Genomic DNA, 21226 nt, shown 5'->3' with positions numbered 1-21226 from the left:
TTTTAATGTGTAAAGAGAAACACAGATTTTTATGAAGAACACAGTTTTCACCCCATTTTTCAGATTCTTGTCATTTCCCATTATGTGATAGCCCAACTTAACAGAGTCTAACACTAGTTCTTAATGGTAGTTTCTCTCTGTTTATGCCAACACAGATAAACAGCACCTCATTCCCTTTTCTGAATGAGATATAGCCCCCATCCCAATTTCTAATTTGCCAATTTAGCAAGCTATGTAGCTTTTAGTTTCTTACAGGCATCAGTTTTGACTGTAAGTAGCAATACTATTGCTAGCAAAACCCAAACCTCTTAGCAAGAGGTTGGCTTCAGTGTTGTGGCTTTTTTTAGCAAGGGCAAGCAACATGGGGGCTACCAGGTGCCACACTGATCATGTAAGCTTTGACCTTCTCTCTTTGTATGCTCTGTGATTGCCTTCATCCCAGACAAGAACTTTGTTAACAGATAAAATTCTTCTGTTACGAGTGAGGAGACAGGCAGCTTAAGGACGCCAGCTTCACTTGTTGCTCCTCACTGCCACAGAACAGCGCAAATACGGGACGTGCTCACACACTGAGGCTGCAGGCATGGGCAGCAGCCTGCTTTCAGATTCTTTTCTAAAGCCCAGATCAGGCAGTGAGCATAAACATGGGAAATAAAACGAAGGAAGGAAAGAGGGTAGGGGAAACTGGGAGGGAGGCCAACAGCTTGAGACCAAAATTGGGCAGGGCAAACAACTGTAAAGCTGGGACTGATAGGAGGCTTCAAAGTTGTAAATTTGCCAGCAAGCACCAATGGTGAATAAGAAAGGGTCTACCAAGCAAAGTTGAGAATAGGGATCATTCACCTGAGAAGCTGTTGGTCTTTCTCAGAAATAACAACCTTTTCTCAGAGTTTTACCACTTTCAATTGACCCATAGCCAGGACTGCAATTAAGCTTCAATATATTTTATAAAAAATAGTACTTAGTTTACTTTCACATAAGTGAAGAGATACAATTGCACAATGGTGGTTACAATGGTAGAAATACATACTGTTGATAAAATGTTTGCAAGAGATTTAAAAACATACTGTACAGCACCACATCTGAAATTGGGTGATGGCAAAATGAATCATACTCCATGTCCAAGTAAATTAAATTGATAAATCTTTCTTTTGGAATAAATGAAAAAAAAATACAGTGTGCAATATGTGTCTGACACTACCAAAATATTTCCTGATATTGAGCAATAGATTAAAACCAAAAATGAGGTAAGAAAAAGACATTCATGCATTTAAGCCACCATTAGTCTCTGACTCTAAAATAAGGCAGATCATAATCTTTTAAAAACTGTCCTTAGCCACTTAAATTCTCTTTAGTGCTTTTCAACACAAGGTCTTGACAGACCTTGTAGAATCATGAGTTAAGATGCTTTTAATTCCAACAGGCTCAGCCATATTTGAAATGTATTTTATGGTAGAAAATGTTGCTTCTCCTTAATGAAAAAAAGAATTGTAAATTAAAAGGAACCAAGAGAGATGGATGCTTTTAGAGTTTATCACAAATGACACTGCTTTGAGGGAGGGAGGTGAGGGAAAGGGAAGGGGAAGAAAATTATGTGTCATCTTCAGTTTTAATGACGTGGAAAAGGGTGACATTAAACAGGACTTGATGTCCGTTATTCCAGGCATAGAGAGCTCTATCTCTTGCATTGTAGTCAAGCATGGATATATGAAAGTACTGGTTATGGAAAGGAATGTCTGTATACTCGTAAGTGGAGGTTTTTGTGGAATAAGAATAGTAGACCTTGGCTCCTGTTAAGTGAGAGTTAGTAACGTACAAGGTGCCACAGATCATGAAGGATTCTCCAGCACTTCTCTTTGGGTAGCCTGTGCTCCAGCTCTTCAGCACCTCCAGTGTATCCTGGTTTAGCTGGCTGATGACAATGTTGCCTGCATTCTGGTTGGTGGCATAGACAGCCCATAGCCCAATTTCATCTGCCATCAGGTCAATATCAGAAAAGCCACCCCAGGTGTAAGGGTAGACATTGTGAAAGCCAGCATACTCAAGGCTACGCTGTGCAAGCACCCGCCCAGTGTCAAAGCTGTATTTGATGATGATGTTGCTCTGATACTTGTTGAAATAGAGGGAGCCATTGTAGACAACATGGTTGGTTCCTGCCCATTTGAATGGAAGGTTGTATGTCCTTGATTCAGCCCCACTGACAAAGTCTGCAATTGATTTGTATTCACGGACAATTTTATTGTTAGTGTAACTATCCATGTACCAGACCTGGAAAGAAAACAGAGATTGGGAGTAAACACCTGGAACACAAGCTGTGGTACACGATCATGATATGGCAGGATGGATACCTTCCGGAAAAAGAAGGAAAAAAGATTTTAGGTGTGCAACAGGCTAGCCAAGTACAATACAGTCCACATTCGTCTTATGAAAGCATGAGGAACTCTTGACTTTCTGAACAAAAACTTACCTATACAGGTGCATTCTCAAGAAGACTCTTGCTAACTACAGTGTTAGTAGGGAATGTGGAGGCTTCTGGGGAGAAGATTGCAGGGCTGCAGGCTATATGGGAAGGGGTCACAGAGGGGAGCAGGTGCTGGTGGATGTGAGGGCCCAATGGCATTGTTGCGGAGCAGCCACTGGCGCTCTGAGGTGGCAGAAGAAACTTCCTCAGGACAAGAGTTAGCTGCTTTCCTTAAGATAACTGAGATTCCTAGGGTCAGTAATAAACCTGCATGAATGCAGCAGGCAGAGGATACCTTTGCTTTTTTTTTTTTTCCTGCATTCAAAAGATTAACCTTGTGGGTCTCACACAAATGAAACATAGTATTTTGACTTCCAAAGCCCTTCGGTGGAGAGAGCACCTGCTCAAAGCTATGGCCAATTTTAAGATCCTATTGCAGATCCAAACAATAATATGACTTGGATCTGAGATTGCAGATGGTCTGAATACAGTTTATACAGGGCCTAACCAGGCAAATTTTGACAGTGCTGCATTATTGGTTGTGCTCTTGGGAAAAACTGTTGATGTTTGTGTTATATTACTTGGGTTCTTAAAAATTTAACCCTAATTAAACATGGTAGGAAAAAATACTATGTAGTTAGTTCATATAGGTGTAGGCCATCCCTGAAACAGTTCAAGGAAATGGCACAATGGTGCTTAGCTAACTTGGCTATTTTTCACCAAAACACTGTAGATTTTTCTCTGAGGATGTTTAACAGTGAACGTGAGGGAAGTAGAAGAAACATGCTTGTGGGTGTAACCTCCTAGGGGACAAACAACTTTTTAAAGATGAAAATAAAGCAAGTAAAACTCCAGAAGGACACAAATATATTCAGCATCTTAACATACTCGGTTATTTTTCTCTGATGCTAAGGGATCTGTCATCCAGGCTCCGAATCGGGTTCCAGATATTTTGACTGTAATGGGGCCTGTAATTTTCATCAATTTGCCACATGCTGAAAGTAGAAAAACAAATGCATTAGTGCAAATAATTACCCAGCTCTCGTGACATCAGTAAAAGCAGAAGACCAAATGATCTAAACTAAATGGTGGCTGCAGGGGATTCAGGCTTCTGTGTTGGAGAAAGATTGTCATCTTTATCACATGAGCTTTTCCATATTGAGTAGTAATAGAAATAAGTAAAAATATACAACTGGAAACTTGTGTATATTTTTGGTTTGATATATTTTGAAGCAGAGTTACATTTTCTGGGCATAAAGAAAAATACAAATGTCTTCTGAGTTGATGTAAATGACATGTAATAATGAATGAAGACATAAACCACCCTCACTTTTGCCTTTGGTGTTGTGTGGTGCAAGGCTAGGACAGATGGATGTTGCCACTGACCAGGGCAAGAAAGAGGGCAACAAAGCTGATGAAGGGCCTGGAGAATAAATGTTATGAAGATTGACTGAAGGAGCTGGGTCTGTTTAGTTTGAAAAAGACTGATATGCTGAGGGGGGAGAGCTCATTGCTCTCTACAGATACCTGAAAGGACGTCATGGAGAGATCGGTGCTGGTCTCTTTTCACAAATAGTTAGTGATAGAACAAGAGGGAATGGCCTCAAGCTGCACCAGGGCAGGCTTAGACTGGACATTAGGAAGAATTTTTTCCCAGCAAGAGTGGTCAGGCATTGGAATGGGCTGCCCAGGGAGGTGGTTGAGTCACCAACCCTGGATGTGTTTAAAGGTCATTTGGATGTGGTGCTTGGGGATATGGTTTAGGAGTGAACTTTGCAGAGTTGAGTTATCAGTTGGGCTTGATGATCCTGAGGGTCTTTTCCAATCTGAATGTTTCTGTGATTCTGTTAAGCACAGAGAGGAAGAAATGAGCTTGTACATAAAATGAATGTCTGACTGCTCTGTGCTTACGCACACGTAGTCTTCCAGTACTAGGGGTCTGTCTGAAGTTAAGAAAACAAGTATGAGAATTATTCAGCAGCCTTGCCTGTATTGGTTGGCTTCTAATCCATTAGGCTGTCTCGTATTAGACTGTCTAGGAGGAAATAATGAGAGTCGATATGATCTTGAATGCTGACCTTCCTAACAATCCAAAAATCTATATTTTAGGGGACATTAATAACATACCTATTAGCAACAATCCTCTAGTGGAACTAATATATTTGCCAAGAGGCTTAATATCACACAGGGGTGTATAGGTTATTATGTGAAATAGCAAGTTTGTTAAGAAATAATGTTCATAAATGTAAAACAAACAAACAAAAAAGGTGACCCATTGAATTTATTTTTTCAATGTAAAACAAGTGTTCCTCCATGACACATGGTAGTGCTGTATTGTATAACTCTATCTGGGAAATGTGGAAAATTGTGTCTGCTGTTAAGAGTGTTTTTATTTGGTGCAAAAGAGAAAGATACATCACACCTGGGTTTTCTGCTTTCTGTAACTGGCAAGGAATGTATTTTGTGAGCCTGTTTCAGCCAGTCAGAAGGGGGTGGACTGCCTGTGGGGATTTCATTCACAGCTAGTAAAGTGGGGCATAATAGGAATGATGATTACTGAGAACATGCTGAGAGACCTCAAGGAGCAGGCTGTGTCTGTTTCCTGGGTCAGTTCAGAGGCATTATTCTTTGCATAGCTCAATCCAAGCATCTTACAATTTTTTGATGCTAGATTTGTGTGCTGAGTGCTGAGTCCCATTCATTCCAGATGGATATCACAGCATTTTTATGACATTACTGCGATACATGGTCTATCAATCTGTTTAACACTGAACTGATTTCTGATGCTGACTTGACAAAGATAATTCCCTTATATCTTTCCCAAGCCTGATTTTGCATTTGATACAAAAGTTAAATGAACAACAACTCTTTCAAGAGTAAAACTCAATGTACAGTTCACTGACAAAGCATGCTGAGTTTTCTGTGTGTGGTTATAAGCACCTGCAACTTTGTGTCCAGTGCAAGAAATTATTTTTGCTGCTCCACCAGCACAGAAACAGCTTCTTCTTGTCTACTTAAGTGTCAAATGTGTTGGTCTAATCCCAGCCCAAATTCCTGTAACTGTTTGTGTGGATCTATTAGAACTCACCTTGCATGCTGTGGTTTCTTGCTAGAGAATGGTGAAACTAATACAGTGAAAGGCAGGATCATGTACTTAACACTTTTGTGACTCATTTTGTATGTAGGGAAATAGAACATAGACAACTGTCATGTGAAATGGGAAACACTTCTGGGCTACGAATTTTCCGTAGCGGTGAGGTGGCTGAGAATTAAAACTGGCTTATGCTTGATGTGAAAGCCTTTTTTAATAACTGCATAAAAAGTTTTGGTTTATAGTAAACCTTTGTTCTTTAATTCCCTGACAGGGGAACAGATGCTAGTGAGAAGGTAGGTCAAATACCTCTCCATACTAGCAAATGTCAAGAAGTTCAGGAACACTAAAAAAAAAAAAAGGAAAAAAAAAAAGTCATATTTCTAGACATTTTTTTCTACCACTAAAATGTTCATTGTGGATTTGTATTGTGCAGGACAACAGACATACATCCGTGTGGCAAGAACTAATTCTTCATTCCCTCACATTGTAGTAGTTGTGATGAATTTGGCCATAAGCAGAAAAGTGCAAGTAGTAAATACTTGGAAGCCATTTGTGTGCAACCACTGAAAAAAATACTTTCTGCATTTCTACATTTCTTCATTACCTACAACGAATAATGGTGCTTAGGAGCACTTCAAGAGAATGTTTAGGTTTTATTGCCCTTGCAAGTCCTTCTGTAAATCATACACTCAGTATATATGCCAGCTATCAATATTCATTTGCATTACAGAGACCAGATCTATCAATTAACTATTCCTAGCTATCTTCAGAACAGCTTCTGGTAGTTGCTCATTTTTGAGCAACTTTCCAGATGGATAATTATGGTTACATGGAATATTCTACTTTTGAATTTCTAACAAAAAATGCTACTGTAAAATGTTGTTTAGATTCTACACTATAATCAGGTGTAGCTACGAATGAATCCACTCTAATTATTTCTTCATATTTCATAAGCAAAATTTGGAGGAGTATTGGCTTCTATGAATGTTCTTTTCCAGTTTCCTAAACACACATTATGGCAAGAACAGGAGGGTCCCAAGCATACTGGGCAACCTGCATTCTCTTTGAAATGTATGAGCCTTGCATGGCTGCCAGCTAAGGACCTCTAAGTACATAAATGTATGTGAATTTGTGTGTGCAGCAGCACAAGACAAATTTCTCAGCAGCTTCACCCTGAATTTTCTCTTATTCCAAAGAGGAGCAAGTTTCAGTTGTCACAAATGCTGTGGTAATCGTTAAACCTCAGGGAAAGTAAGGCAACTGCTTACTATATGCTAATGAGTGTCAAAAGTGTTGCCAGTGCAGATGGAAGATGCCTTTTAAGTGGCCAGGACAATATAAATAATGCATTATATTGCTGGAAAACACCTGCTAGGGAGAAGAATGGAAAATTACTATTACACGCACTGGTTAGATAATTATATTGTGAAACACAATAACATCTGTGAAGATTCAGATCGGATCCTGTGGCATATTGGGGCCAGTCAGTTTTCTGCTACCATAGGCCATCAGGTTGGCATGGAACATCACAGATGGATCTCCAGCACGGTAAATGTGGCTGGAGGGAAGGTCCAGGCATGAAAACTGATTTTCTTTATGCTTGCTGATCTGAACACACAGTACCAGCTTTCAGGAGTTACTCACAGAAAGCTTAACTGAAGCTGGTTTTATTTTAAAAGGCACACAGGGCTAGGCCAGAAGTACAGCCAGTCCATTAGTAGGCAAGCATAAAAGTAATGTAAGCATCTAAGACCAGGGAATAATGCCAGTAAAGATGAGAAATCTGTATTAGAGCGTGAGAAGGCCAAAGCTTTTTTAATAGTGAATAATAATATCTTTCATACAGTATCTTTCATACAATATCTTTCATACAATTTTCTTATCTCTGTTGTTAGCACACATAGGTTTAATAGAGGTCTTTTGACAGCAGTACATCAAAAGAAACAGCATGTGCTGCAGGAATCCAAGATAGACAGGAGGGGAAATGTGCATGAAGAACACAAGAAATAGCCCCTGTGAATGCAGCAGCTCATTCTGGTATACAGAATGTATTTTATACTGTAGTCACTTGACTAAGGAATATTACAAGAGTAGGCTGTAAAGGCAAAGAAAACAAGATGCACATTAAAGATAAACTGATGATGTTTTGGTGTCTAATAAACTTCCTGGAAGATTCACTATTGGAAAATACTGTCTATTTATAGGAGTGTTCTTGCTTACTGCAGTATTGCAATGCAGCCGGTTTCTCTTGCTTGCCTCCTGCCAAGGCAGTAATGTGCTATTATGTGTGTGTACTGAGATGAAAATAGGATCATAAGAAATTTCTGTTTGAAGAGGTCTTTCATGTATTTTAGCCCATCATCACTGTGTTATTTCTAGTTTAAAATAAAGAGATTCAAAATAAATAATTTAAGAGGATAACCTAACCTAGATTTTTCTCATTCCATTGCCTCACAAAAATAAAGAAGCACTGCCTCTCAAGTTACTAATGTATTTCATGTCACATGGAGTATTTAGAATTAACCATTGCACACTTGATAACTGAGATGCTGATAACAGGGCTGAACCTTGGTATGTCTCATTTATTCATGTTCAGAGTTAATTTACAAAGCGTTTATTTCTCCTAATGGGACTGGATTGTTGGCTGTAGCAAGCCAGACTGCTATAGTGATCCATTCAGGAGTCTCAGAATGCATAGATACACCAGGGAGAGGGGAGACTGCACTGTGATTGTGAAGCAGGTAAGTACTTATTGTCCCTCTTTGGATAATGGAAGTTAAGGCTGACACTTGATACTGATAGAGGCTTTCAGTTTTGGTAGTGATACCAAGCAAGCACTGTATTTCAGAGGTGTTCAGTATTTGCTTTTTCTAACTCAAGTTGCCATGAGAGCAACCAAGATGGAGGCTGATTTAAATCTAGGGCACTGCTCACAATGGGTTGTTGCAATGCTTCCTACAAAAATCATGCTCCGTACCCTTAAATTATGTGTGATGCTTAATTGTGTTGCACTGCAAATTGGAGCATGGCACGTCTCTCTTAAAGCCAAAATTACAGGTCTAAGGATGATACAGTCAGAGTGGCCTCTTGGGTGTCGTAGAAAGATGGCAGGGTTATGAGGTGAGCATCTTGAAAGTGATTCCAGTCTACTTCCCATTACTTTTTCCCACTGACATCCCAAAAATGGCTCAAGTAGCTATGCCTGTCTGAGATTTTTTTTAAAGAGTATTTGGAGCTCTCCAGCCAGCTGTCAATCTCTTAGATTTTAAAGTTGCTGTGTATTACAGTTTTCCATCTTAACTCCTTCTGTATACAGCAGGGCAGATCATTATATAAGACACACTTGTGCAAATTTAGAATGATATGATTGGCCTTAAGCTCAGTTACTCTTAACTTTTACTAGGGTGGCATTGATCAGAATATAACACAGTCTTTCATCAAACAACAAAAAAGAAAACATCATCTTTCTGTAGAGAGACAACTAAAAATACACAACTGAGGGACCAAAGCTGCCATGGAATGGTTAACTTACTGAGCTTTTTCATGCAGTCTCGAAGCCTGGTTTCTAAACTGAGTACGCGCTGGTGTAGTTCCTCATAGTCATAAGCACCAATTTCTTCCTGAATCCCAGTAAGGACAGTAGACAGATTCCTAATTTCCTCCTTGAACTGGGTGATTAGTTTGGCATCAGTTTTGTATTGTTCCAGAACTGGGATCAGTGGCAGGAGCTCATCCATCTTTTCTTTCAAATCCTGTTAAAAGCAATCAAGTATGTGTCAGACCAGTTTAAAAAAGTTTGGGGTGGTTTGAAAAACAGACTGATATTCCCTGCTACCAGAAATTATGGATTTATGGCATTTCACAACTGTAGGGCATTACTATCCTGGACACGGGATTCTGGGTTGCTCTCTTGCTTTCCCGGTCCCAGGTGTACGGGTGTCTTTTGCTTGGTTTTGGGATTTCTGGACAGTATTTTCCGTTTCTCTTTCTTTCTGTTCCATATATACATTGATATAGCCTGATACTTTTGTAGTGGAGGAGTAAATATTCTGTGTAAGTCAACTGGAAAACACTCCCTGCCCTTTTTTCCCCACCCTGTCTTATCTCTTGGTGAGAGGGGAAGGAGGAGGGGGGAGGGAGTACTAAAACCATTACAGAGTTCAATCCCTAATTCCCTTTAATGTAATATTTATGTCTGATTATGAAAAATGACTTTAAAATTATTACTGATTTTAGTTACAGATCTATTATCAGTGTATTGTGAAAGTCTTAGGAACCTCAGACTTAACGGTCATAAGCTGTAGATAAAATGCAAGAGAGAACAGTTTTCCTACTGAAATACACAATTACCTCCAAATGATCTGAACCAAACCTGCTGAAGGTCTGTCTTTCCATCCAGAGGACATAAACCCTCACTAAGTGTGGTTTTCTTGAGAGAAGGTGATAATGCCTGAACAGAGGTGTTTCACAGTGCATTCATAGATGGTCAGCTGTTAATTTCTATTTCACTCCTTAGAAGTACTGAATTCATTGCTTTCTCAATGGCTGTTGAACACTTTAGTTCTGTTCTGACCACAGTGATATATACCTCTTCCTTCTGAAGGTAGAATCCATGGTTCTTAACTGCACTTTCTGTTTGTCATCCTGCTACATCGCTAGGTGCCTTTGAACTTCCTCAGCTGACCTATATTCTAGACTACCACAAATGTGGGTATTTTGGTTTTTTTTTTTTTTTTTTTTTTTTTTTTTTTCATTTTGCAGTTGCTGTTGCATTGCCCATCCTATTTTAAAACATTGATTAAATAAAATAAGGTTCCACTCTGGAATCTTGGATTGTGACTTTCTCAGACTTTTGTTGAGGATTTGTCTCAGTTTGTAGCTTATATTGGCTGCTCTTCTTTCATTTCTTAATTATCCTTTTAAATGCACTAATCATAAGGACTTTGTTAAATCTAAACTAATTGTTTGAGGTTGTTCTTTCTTTGGTTACTCTTCTGCAGGGGGAAAAAAAAAAAAAGAAGAATCCTCGCAGTCCAAGGGGTTTGATTTACTGGAAAGCAGAGAGGTTTGTCTCTGATGTATTATCTGTATACAGAGATATCTGTATGTCTTTTTGTAATTTGAGGAAGCAGCAGGACTTTCATGAGCAAATGTCAGGGACATGAAGAGATCCAAGCATGAAAAAACAAAACAAAGGATGGAAATAAAGATTTATTAGGTACTAGCATTAGGTGGTAATAGAGATTTGGAACAGATTAGGTCACACAGGGAGAGGCTATTGAATGGGGTTAAAAAATCAAGTCCTGAAGGATACCTGGAGTAGCAAGCAGGTTAAAAGAGAAAGCAGGAGAGAACAAAATGGAAGTCAAAGCAGAAGAAAGAGGTGCAGAAGTAAATGTGCTTAGAGGTTAGTGTAACACTGAGATGTGTGAAGACAGGTGTGTACAGTTTGCTGTATCACTTGTATTTAGGATGCAATAAAGAGGGTAGGATGTTTCCAGAATAAATAAAGTGATGATGCCAAATGCATTTTTGCATTTGTGAAAGAAGCTGATAGGCAGGGTCAGCATTTGAGCCACTTGGAGATCTACCTCTGAGTTTTTACCTCCTGAATATGTTCTAAGGCAGCCTGCAGTATCTCTTCACCATTTAGCTAATACATCCATATTGCTTTCATATTTGATTTATTATTTACTCAAAATAAATACTTATATGTGTTGTTAGGAAATCTACTTTGCACACAGGCCATCTTTATAGCTAGCAAATTGCATTTTAAATTATAAGCAGCTATGTAATTATAAATGGATTTGACAGTATTAGGAGTTCTATTAGTTCTTTTCTCAAAGGGTCTTCCAGTTATGTTATAGTAGCAGAATTACTGAAACAGAAGTGGAAAGTCTTTTGTCTACAGTGAAAGCTTTTTTATTTTACTGTTTTTATTAAAAACTAAACTTGAGCCTGCTTTATGCCTGTTAAAATGAGCAGTTATTTTTTCTTTGATGACAAGGAGAGTAGACTTTGTGATGTAGAGAGCAGAGCTCCAGAATCCAAAGTTTTTTGTAACTTCCTTTTCGAATTATGACCTGAGGTTTCATTTCTGAAGGCCAGCGAAGTGCCAAAACTCATGGGTAAGCCCATGAGTCATGATGGAAACAACTGCAAAGATAGTAAGAACTTAGGAAGATAAAACTTGTTTAAGGAATTAGTGGAGGTAACTCATTCCTGACAGGATTTATGCTAAACGAGCTATCATTTGAGCAAGCTGTGTAACTTTTCATGGTGATCAGGTGTCTCCTCCTTGGCTGATGCTGATTTGACTGAAGTACGACCATTATGCTAAATATAATCTGAATCAAATTTGTGCTCTTTGGTTCTCATCAACATGGAACCACACCATCAGAACCATTTCAGTAAATGATATAAAGATTTGTGCTTTTGTGATAAATTATTTTTACTGGTTTCTGTTGACAGTCCTAGCTTGTTGGTATGATGAGTGGTACAAGAACTAATTTGTATTGCAATATGAATAGGTGGTAGGCATATTCTGGCATTTCCTGCCTGCTGTTATGAGGAGTTGTGCTGTATGGAGAATGAGATTCTTTGTCTAAGGAAAGATAAAGCACTGCAATTTTAGTAGATCGAATTTCAGAAAGCCAGCAGCATATCGTATTATGTTGACCTTTTCAATTACTCTATAACTTGATTGGCTGGAAATCAGTTTTATACTCCTGGCAAACTGACAAACTGAAGTGAAATGATGGCCAATGCAGGTATCGAATATTGAAAAGGTTAGAGTAGTGCAGAAATTTGCTACCTTTGACAACATGTAGCAGACATTCAAATTTTGATATTTTGTTCCTAAGGAAAATTATAATGGGAATACAGAGAGGCATTATACAAACATGTTGTTGTTGCAGGAATGAGTGATAGCATTTTTTTACTGCCTGAAAATAACTGGAAGTATGTATTCAAATGCTAATCTAAACTAAGAATGATGATAGAAAGTTCAGTAGTGTGATTAGTCTACTTAATTCCTGATATCATTAAGACACACTGGATACTCAGTGTCTCTGAAAAACAAGTTAGACCCCTTAGCTATGGTTTAGGTATCTAATTTTAGCACCAATTAGAAAATTAATTCCATTTTATGTAAATGTTGATAAATGCTTTAAAAAATATATTTGGTTAACATGTATTTTCTAGATCTTACTTTAGTGTCTCGCAGTCTCAAAGTATCATTTTATCAGATTTAAAGAACTTAAACGTGCTCTTGTTACATTTTTCCTTAAGAGTACTTCAGACATCTTTTGTTAGAATGCACAGTGTTGTTTTGTAATCTCTGCAACATTCCTTTTTCACAAAAACATTGGCTTGTGGTTTTCCTTGTCATTAAAATTCTATGGAGGTATTTTTCTAATCACAGGAGTGTGACTGCTCCTCCCCATCCCAAGTTCGAAACAGAAAACCTTCAGACAGATTAGATCTTAACTGTACTGGATAAAAATTACAATAACCTGATTTATTAAAGGCTTTCTTCCCTTCAACCACAGTAAGTCAGGCAACAGTGGAAGTGCAGAACTCTCTAGTTGTTCATCCCATTGGATCTCCCCATTTGTCATTGCAGCTTGAATGAATCAGTGTGACATGCACATTGATACAGCAAAACCCAGAAATCTGTTTATAGTGACTTTTCTCTAATGACTTAGTAATTAGTAGTTACTCCCTATTAAAATTAAATTGAACAGAGCAAAAGATTATCATCATAAAGGAAGATTTATTAGGCTTCTCTTGTCAATGTTGCTCTTGTATGAGCATTTCAAGATGAGATCTTAGCAGTCCATGCATTGCCACTAAGTACATTGCTTTCAGCAGGCTTTTGAAGTTATTGTTAAAATAAAACCTACTTGAAAATGCTTTGTCATTAATGTCTTCCGATCATCTTCGAGTTGCCGAAACTTGGCCTTCAGCCCTTTCATTTGTGTTTCCATTTTTAAAACATACTGGAAATCCCTCTGAGTCCGTAGATTTAACACTTCAATAGATTGGGACATATTCTGAACCTGTTAAAGAAGAACACTCTCTAAATGCAGTTTTTGTTGTTTTTCTTTTTCTGGTTACATAGTTAAAGGTCAGGCGATAAAATGTGCTTACATCAGTGCTGTATTTGTCAGTCATTGATACCACAGTATAGTCATGAATTCCATAACTGCATGACAGGACAAAAACTGGGGAGCAGGGCTGAAAGAGGGCTATTGGGAGCAAGACCTTGAAGCCATAAATTATTTGGAATAGCTTCTCTGAGGCAGAGAGATGCCCTTGCAGCATCACTATCAAAAGGCAATGCAGTCTACTCTGACACTTGTAGTAGATGCGCTGTTCTTCAGGATATACTGCAGAGCATGTATTGTCTCCCAAGCACTTAGGGAGGGACAGGACTGGATATTTTGCTTAGTATGAAGAGCCTGATTTTTATTGCTAGTAGGCATTTATGTAATAATTCAGATAAGCTGGGCTGTCTGCATCATTAGATAGTCACTCATGATTTTTAAAGTAGATATAAAATTAGAAATTGTATCCAATTGTCTCATTGGTAGAAACCCACATATTTTTTTCCCACAGATGAGTAGTGAATGTTGAAGTAACTTTCGTAGAGTAAGTTACTCTGTAGTTATAGCAAGCACTTTTACCACAATGAGACAAGAATAACTGTCATCTAAATTATATATATATACATATTAAAGTATCCGTTACAAAAGCAAAGCCTTTGCCAGTCATAAAAATGATACATTTTGCTAGTGCAATAAATATTCTAGTTCAATAAATGTTTTGTTTTCCCAAAACACAAATAAAGTAGACTGCTATAAAGGTATCAAACACCACATTGAAGGTCAGTCTCAAGCAGAAAAAAACCACAAACCAACAAAGCCAAACCACGAAGTCTCTCTAATGCCTGATAAAGCTGGCGGTAGTCCTGTTGTTTGCAAGAATATGCAATGTTTGAACTGCTGGTCATGTTTGAAACCAATGTATTGTGATCTACAGAATATGTCGATTCAGGAAGACGCTTTTTTACTTGACTATTTTTGTGTTGGGAGCTATGATAGGGCAAAGACTCTGGGGACTGATGTCTTCTGATAAACAGCATGAGGGGAGGCAGCTCCTCCTCTGTGTAACAGTTCATCAATGCCCCCCCCCCCTTGCATCTCATGTTGTGGTCTCCGTCACAACCCGAACCTAAGTCCCTGCTGGAGTTCAGAATAGGTGAAATCTGTGGGGATCTGACACTATTTCACACTGGAGTGATTTTTCTATAGCTAGAAAAGTACTGAAATAACAGATCACTGGGTTTACTATACTGGCAATAGTGGATAATACTGGGAATGAGAATTGGGTTCTGTGGGGAAAGTATATACCACCAGAGAATGAATACATTGTATTATCTGAGAGAAGAACAAATGAAAGAAAATTAGAACTTGCTTCTCTGTACAGTCTGCCATGATGTCTACATCTTGTTGTTTGTTGCTAAGATGCAAGTAATGACCTTCAAGAATCTCATATGATATGTAGCAGAAGCTATAGTTTAAAGCCCACAGCAAGTAGCTAGCTTGAGGTGGGATTTGCAACTGTTTTTACACAGAATAACCAGTCCTGTCTGTGTGTAAGGAAGAATTTGTGAGGAGTGAACAAGAGGGAAGATGCAACTTCAGTTTGCTAGAGATAAGTGGCTTGGGTTGGGAAAGGTGTGTCTGTCAGGAAAACAGATGAATAATGAGCAGTGCTGAGAATATAGGTAGGGGATATAACCTGAAGAAATACTTTTATTAGATAACTCTTCAGTTATCTATCCATTATGTATTAAACTTAGAGAGAAAGGAGTGAAATTCCATGGGAAGCTTAATAATTAAAAGGAGGAATTTTTGGAGAAGACTTACCTTCTCTAGCAGTTGCCTGAGTTGTCGGCTTTTGGCATCTCTTGAACACAGGTTTTGTTCAGGCGCAACAACAGTGCAAATGCAACGGCCATCAGGGTCCTGGGCTGAACTATAAACTTGCCACCCTTCCTTGGGGCTAATCTGAGTCTGTAACAACAAATTAATTAAGAGAATTGGTGGTTTTATGTGGTTTGAAAACCCACTACTTCAAAATATTTTTATTTTTGCAGTATGTTTACAATGAGATTCCTCCTGCCTGATTGACATTTGCTAGTTTCTTAACTCATTAGATGGGTGATTTCAGACAGTTTTGTCATATCTCATGCCTCTGTGATAGTTCTCTAGCAGCCTCCAGCACGTGTTTTTTCTAGGGTGGATAAGAACAGATTTCTTCTTGTGATTCAGCATAAACTAGCCGATTTAATGCTTTGCAAATGGATGTTACAGTTTGTCATCAGCAGAGAACAAACAGGTCTTTCTAGCCTTTTACTTTAGACTAGTGGAAACCACAAGGATAGAAAAGGAACAAGGATAAAATCCCAAAGAGAGAGCATGCCTTGGGAGCTGGCTCAGAAGCAGTTGGGGGGTGTGGGTTAGCAGGTTTGCTCTTAAAGATGCAGTAGCCAGAAAACTGTTCTCCATTGCCTTCTACTGCACTAAACACCAAAGGGAAGAGAGGCTTGCTGGGTAGTGCTGAGAAGTGTCTGGTTAGTTTAGGTGGATGGGGATCATAGCAAGAAAGACATGGTGCTGCAACTGCGTCCCCTTCACTGGGACAAAATAATGGTGGAAATTCCTAACCTGTTCTTTTTTACACCAAATACAACTGAGAAAGAAAAGCAAAAAATTACATTTGCAGGCTAATGCTGCACTGCATTTAAAGCTTGTGCATACCTTTTGAGACCAGGTATGTCTGTTTAATGGGATGTATAAAATACACAGCGTAAGAGTGAGAGGACGCAATAGAATTAGATGATTGAAAAAATTCAGTTGATGGAATTAAAAGTAATGGATACAAGTGGTCTTTTTTTTTTTTGCTTTCTTTTAAAACTGTAATTTAAAGTCAACATTGTGCATTATTAGTTCCTAATAATGTAGAATATACTACTGAATTTCATACTACAAATTCTAATGGATGCCACTGAAGTAATTTTGGTCTGGAGACAATTGGAATCAATTACTAGTTCTATTATAAAACTGTACTCAGTATCAGCACAGAGAGTGATATTTAGACTGGCAAGCTTTGATATTGATGCTTTACTGGCAGCTTAGTGCAGAATAAGTTGCAGAGTTCCTCACCTCAGAAGAGGTGCAATATCTCTGTAGACTGAGTTTAGAAAAGAGCACAGACTTTTCACAGTCAGTCTTCTGAAGAAGTCATGGATGATAGTGGTGACCTCTTCTGCTGCACAGTTAATTAAAAAATCACAATTGTATTGTTCCCCTCTTTTGCAAGGAAAAACAGTGTCATAACGTAGATGACTGTAAAAAGAGGGCAGCTGAACTTGCCTTAGGGTTTGCTAGAAAGGTGTATCTGGAGGTCAGTGTTAAATTATACTGCTTCTGTGGTGTTCTTTTCACTTCAATTTTTAGGGCAGAAGGAATCTAGTTTAAGACATGGAGAACAACAAACACCTGCAGAGACAATTTAAATTGGTTTTGAGCAGCTCCTAAAATGGTGAGCTTGAACAAATGAAGTACAAGGCAGGTAACCTTTGTGAAGTAAGGTCTGTTGGCACTGGTAGTCTCCATGATTCTCTGTAGAACTTATGCCCAGACTGTGTTGTTATGTAAGAGCAAGGAAACAGAACTTTTGTTGAAGTTCAGGAACATGCACAGGAACCTAGAGCTTGTGATAATAATTCCTTCAGGACAGAAATACTTAATATGAGTTTATGAAAAAATTGTGATATTAGAGCGTTATACCTGCACATTTAGTTGGTAGCAACTGGTTTTACTTCATTTAAGTAAGTTTTGTCCAGTGGAGGATGTATGAGATACTAGGATTATGCACAGTCTATAGTAAAGCTACTATAATCCAGGTTGTGTTATCAAAGCTACTTATACATTCTAGTGATGTTATGAGTCTCTCTCTTGGCTTTGTCTAAGGGAAAAAACCAAACCACTTTATTGATTAATTGAGCAGATACCTTCTTGCAGGGCCTAACATACAGCTTGATTTAAGAAAGTAGCTGCTATTTGGGACAATATTCCTCACAGTGAGAGACTGACAGGCCCAGTACAAGTGCATGGTTGTTGGCTACCCCTGCACAAAGCAGTGCTCACATGGTACTCCTACGGTTCTTCACGATATTCAGTGGTTGCCTGCATTTGGGCCATTAGAGTTTCTTCATTAATTAGGATGGGCAATAGAAGTGGTCGCAGAAAAGGGCAAACGTGTGTGTAGGTGCACTTTGCCTTTTCTTTTTTTGCCCCTCTGTTATTTTTTTGTAGTTTGACATTTAAACCCTCCCTCAAGCAGAAGCTGCTGTGCCATGCAGGGAAGGAGCTAGAAAGCATCATAAGCTTACAGAAGCTACTGAGTCTGTTCTTCAAATATAGACTTAGTTCTGACAAGCCTTAGTAAACAAACAAGAAAAGAAATAACAAGTGGAGAACAGCAATGGCAATAAATCATGCTAGTTCTTGAAAATCCGGGGAACACAGAGCAATATTAACCATTGCCTTGGCAGGCTGCTGTGCCACAGACTCACTTCACATACCCCCAGAAGATTTAGTATTTCACTTGCAGTTTTATATATTTGATAAAATTGTGACAGTTCCATCCGTTGTGACTAGTGACAGGGCAAATGGCAGTCACATGTGGCTGCTTAAATAGAAACAGCGTTTTTCAGTTGGTCTTGCAACTTCCATCCTGGGACCAGAACAGAGTTCAAAAGTGAAAGCCCCCTCCCTGACCTCACATCCTTGGATAATTCTTACAGCTGAAGGGAGGAAATTGTGAGGTTTGTTTTTATTTTATTCTCCACTCCCCTTTTTCTTTTTCCTGGTACAACATACACAATTTATAAGCTGTACATGTGCTAGAAGAGAACTTCTGGAGAAGTGCATGTGCTGTGCTGATTGTTGGACAAGCTGCCAGTAGGTAACTCTTGCTGGCAGCTAAAAAGCAGCAATGATCTCAGTGTAATGGAGCACCTGGGGCATAAAGTCTCTCAGCTAACATCTGATGTTTAGCATAGGACAGCAGATTTGCGGTGCTTGGTTTTATGCAAAAAGAACCCCACGTGTTTGAAGTTCTTTTACTTGGCAAATGTTGCTAAGGTCAGATAATCAGGTTTTTGTGATTGTTTCACCAGCTCTGCTGGCACTACTGGTACCCCTCTTGAAACACAAAATCTGTGTAAAACTCCAACTGGACAACTACAAAGAGCATTATTGAAATCAGGCTTAGGAGGCAGTTAGATCAGTGGTGCTCTGTTCTAGGCAAGGGAAGCATGACAGTTTACTTGGAATCTGAACATGTTAATATCTATAAATACATGCATGTGTGTATGCATATATATGTCTTGTAGTTACTCAGCTGCAACTTTAAACTTGGATTTAAATATGACAGGGAAATTTAGTACTTGTAATGCCATGCTGCCACAGGAACTAGCAATACATAGTGTAGTTCACTGGGCACATTACATTTAAGGAGAACAAAACAGAACTGCTCTGAACCACAACAGAATTCTTTCATACACCACCATTTAATTAATTTTAAAGTAGTAACATTTGAAGTCTATATGCAGTGATTTTCTGCAATGTTTTCCCTGCATGCATATATTCAATTAATCACATGTTGATTAGAAAATGCATCATTAGTTACAACACAGGACCTGCATTCTGAGTATAACAAAATACTGTATGAATAGTTAAATATACATTTTACATATTATGTAAACATCTGATTGCAGTTGCCCTAAAAGAACATTTTAGTAAATACTCAAGAAAAGGACATTGTAGTTTAATTTATGGATACCAGTCTTGTCCAATTAAAGTATTCCTTTTTAGGCTTCTCATGAGTGGTTAATCACAGCTTTTCGGTAGGTCTTCATTAGCAGAGGCTGCTGTGCATAGGCATCAATGATACAAAGCATAATTTGTTTCATTTGTATTATTATCAGCCTTTCTAAAATTCTCGTACTCAACCTCCTAGTACCAATTCTGTTTTGTTTTTTTAACAGCAATTGATTTGCTTAACTGTACTCCAAAAGAGAAAAATAGGAAAGAATCAGACCCTTTGCTTATTGCAGTGAATAGCCAATATATAACATTATTTAGACACAGAGAAAACCTACTGCCAGATTTTTTCTTTTCTTACTAATGCAATACATTTTTCTGGAACAGTACACATAGGAAAAAAAAGTATAGACAAATGAAACGACATTGCTGTTCTATTTTTAGTATTTCATGCTCAAGACAAAGGCATTTGTTCTTAAATATTTAAGGGTGCTATTTTAAAATATTTTCTTTTATAGTAAGACCACAGCATGCACACCAGTGTGCAGTTTTGTGATGCTCAAAAGAAGCATGCACTAATTGACGATAGGAATATTAGTAGCTTAAAGACAGATTGACAAAGAGGCAAAAACCTAAAGCTTTTGCTGGCACTTAAATACTACTTCTGCATTAAGATGGCTTGCAACACATCACAGCTACTTACTAGAGTATCTGAGGTGGTTATTCTGGTGGTATTTAGTCCTACCAGAGATGGGAGAGTTTGGGACATCCAGTTAGAGATCATTGCCATGGTGCTAAGAACAGCACCAAGCTTCAGCAGTGGAGGACTCATTGCTGTGGAGCTAATGAGTTTTCAACGAGGCTGATTATCATCCCTGTGCAGGCTGGTGGTGAAAGGCGTGACTGCAGCACACAGCATCCACAGCATGAAAGGAGCTCAAGCTACCTACATTTAATCGACATTAGAAACACTTGTATCCTTATTTGCCCTCTATCTTTCTGGTCTCACTAACAAATACTTATGACAGTCTTATGTGACTACTAAATAACCAGTCCTTTCTATGCCAATAATCATTGCAGTTTCTAGTGGGAGATGGTGTGGGTGAATTACTTCTTTAGAGGTGCTAGACTCAATTAGCACTTGATTAGTTCAGTCCTTGCAGAGTGGTACATTTTCCAGTCTGAAATACAAAAATCCCAATCACAAAACCAAACACAAAGAAGCCCCCACTGCCCATCACTGCTCAGGTTTATTTTAAATATGAGGGAGAGAACTGTCAGCCTGCCCAGGAAAACACCAGAAACCTTTCTGAACATTCACTCATTTATTGATCTCAAATGAATTACAAACATCAGTGACTTTATCATTTGCGCAGCTTATCATTAACAAATAATTTTGAAAAGAAGCAAGGATTCCTAAGGTTATTGTAGAGAGAACTTGCTGAAGAGTTTGCAGAGATAGACTACTGTATGTTTTGCAGGGGCACTTATGGACTTTGTTTCTGAATTTGCTTCCATAAGACTGTATTTTTGTTAACAAATTTTGGTGGTTGGTATGAAGGAAACCTGTAGTGAAACTTGAGGGATGCTGCTCAGGGAGGTGGTGGAGTCACTGTCTCTGGAGGTGTTAAAAAAAAAGATTGGATGTGGCACTTGGAGCGATGGTTTAGTTGTCAGATGGTGTTGGATAATAGGTTGGACTTGATGATATCTGAGGTCTTTTCCAACCTGGTTGATTCTGTGATTCTGTGATTTTTTAGGAGTGTGTGATCA

At 38.5% G+C, this 21226-nt stretch overlaps 1 protein-coding gene across 5 annotated transcripts in view; it reads right to left on the bottom strand.

Moving 5' to 3' along the window:
* Window positions 1–1590: 1590 nt before the first annotated feature.
* Window positions 1591–21226, bottom strand: part of OLFM3 (olfactomedin 3) — a 49665-nt gene continuing 30029 nt past the window's right edge. The window contains exons 1-6 of one of the 5 annotated variants that reach the window (XM_054384131.1): window positions 20116–20285; window positions 15488–15623; window positions 13460–13615; window positions 9088–9307; window positions 3350–3456; window positions 1591–2268 (exon numbers count right to left, since the gene is read on the bottom strand). In XM_054384131.1, coding sequence (XP_054240106.1) covers window positions 1591–2268; window positions 3350–3456; window positions 9088–9307; window positions 13460–13615; window positions 15488–15623; window positions 20116–20285 — 1467 coding nt within the window. Of the gene's footprint in view, window positions 2269–3349; window positions 3457–9087; window positions 9308–13459; window positions 13616–15487; window positions 15635–17421; window positions 17433–20115; window positions 20286–21226 lie in introns of those variants that run through there. The other 4 variants (XM_054384132.1, XM_054384133.1, XM_054384135.1 and 1 more) reach the window with 4 other exon arrangements.

Source organism: Indicator indicator, chromosome 10, assembly GCF_027791375.1.
Source record: "Indicator indicator isolate 239-I01 chromosome 10, UM_Iind_1.1, whole genome shotgun sequence".
NCBI lineage: Eukaryota > Metazoa > Chordata > Aves > Piciformes > Indicatoridae > Indicator > Indicator indicator.
Note: the sequence above shows the minus strand (reverse complement) of the source record. Positions and strands in the feature narration are given on the sequence as shown.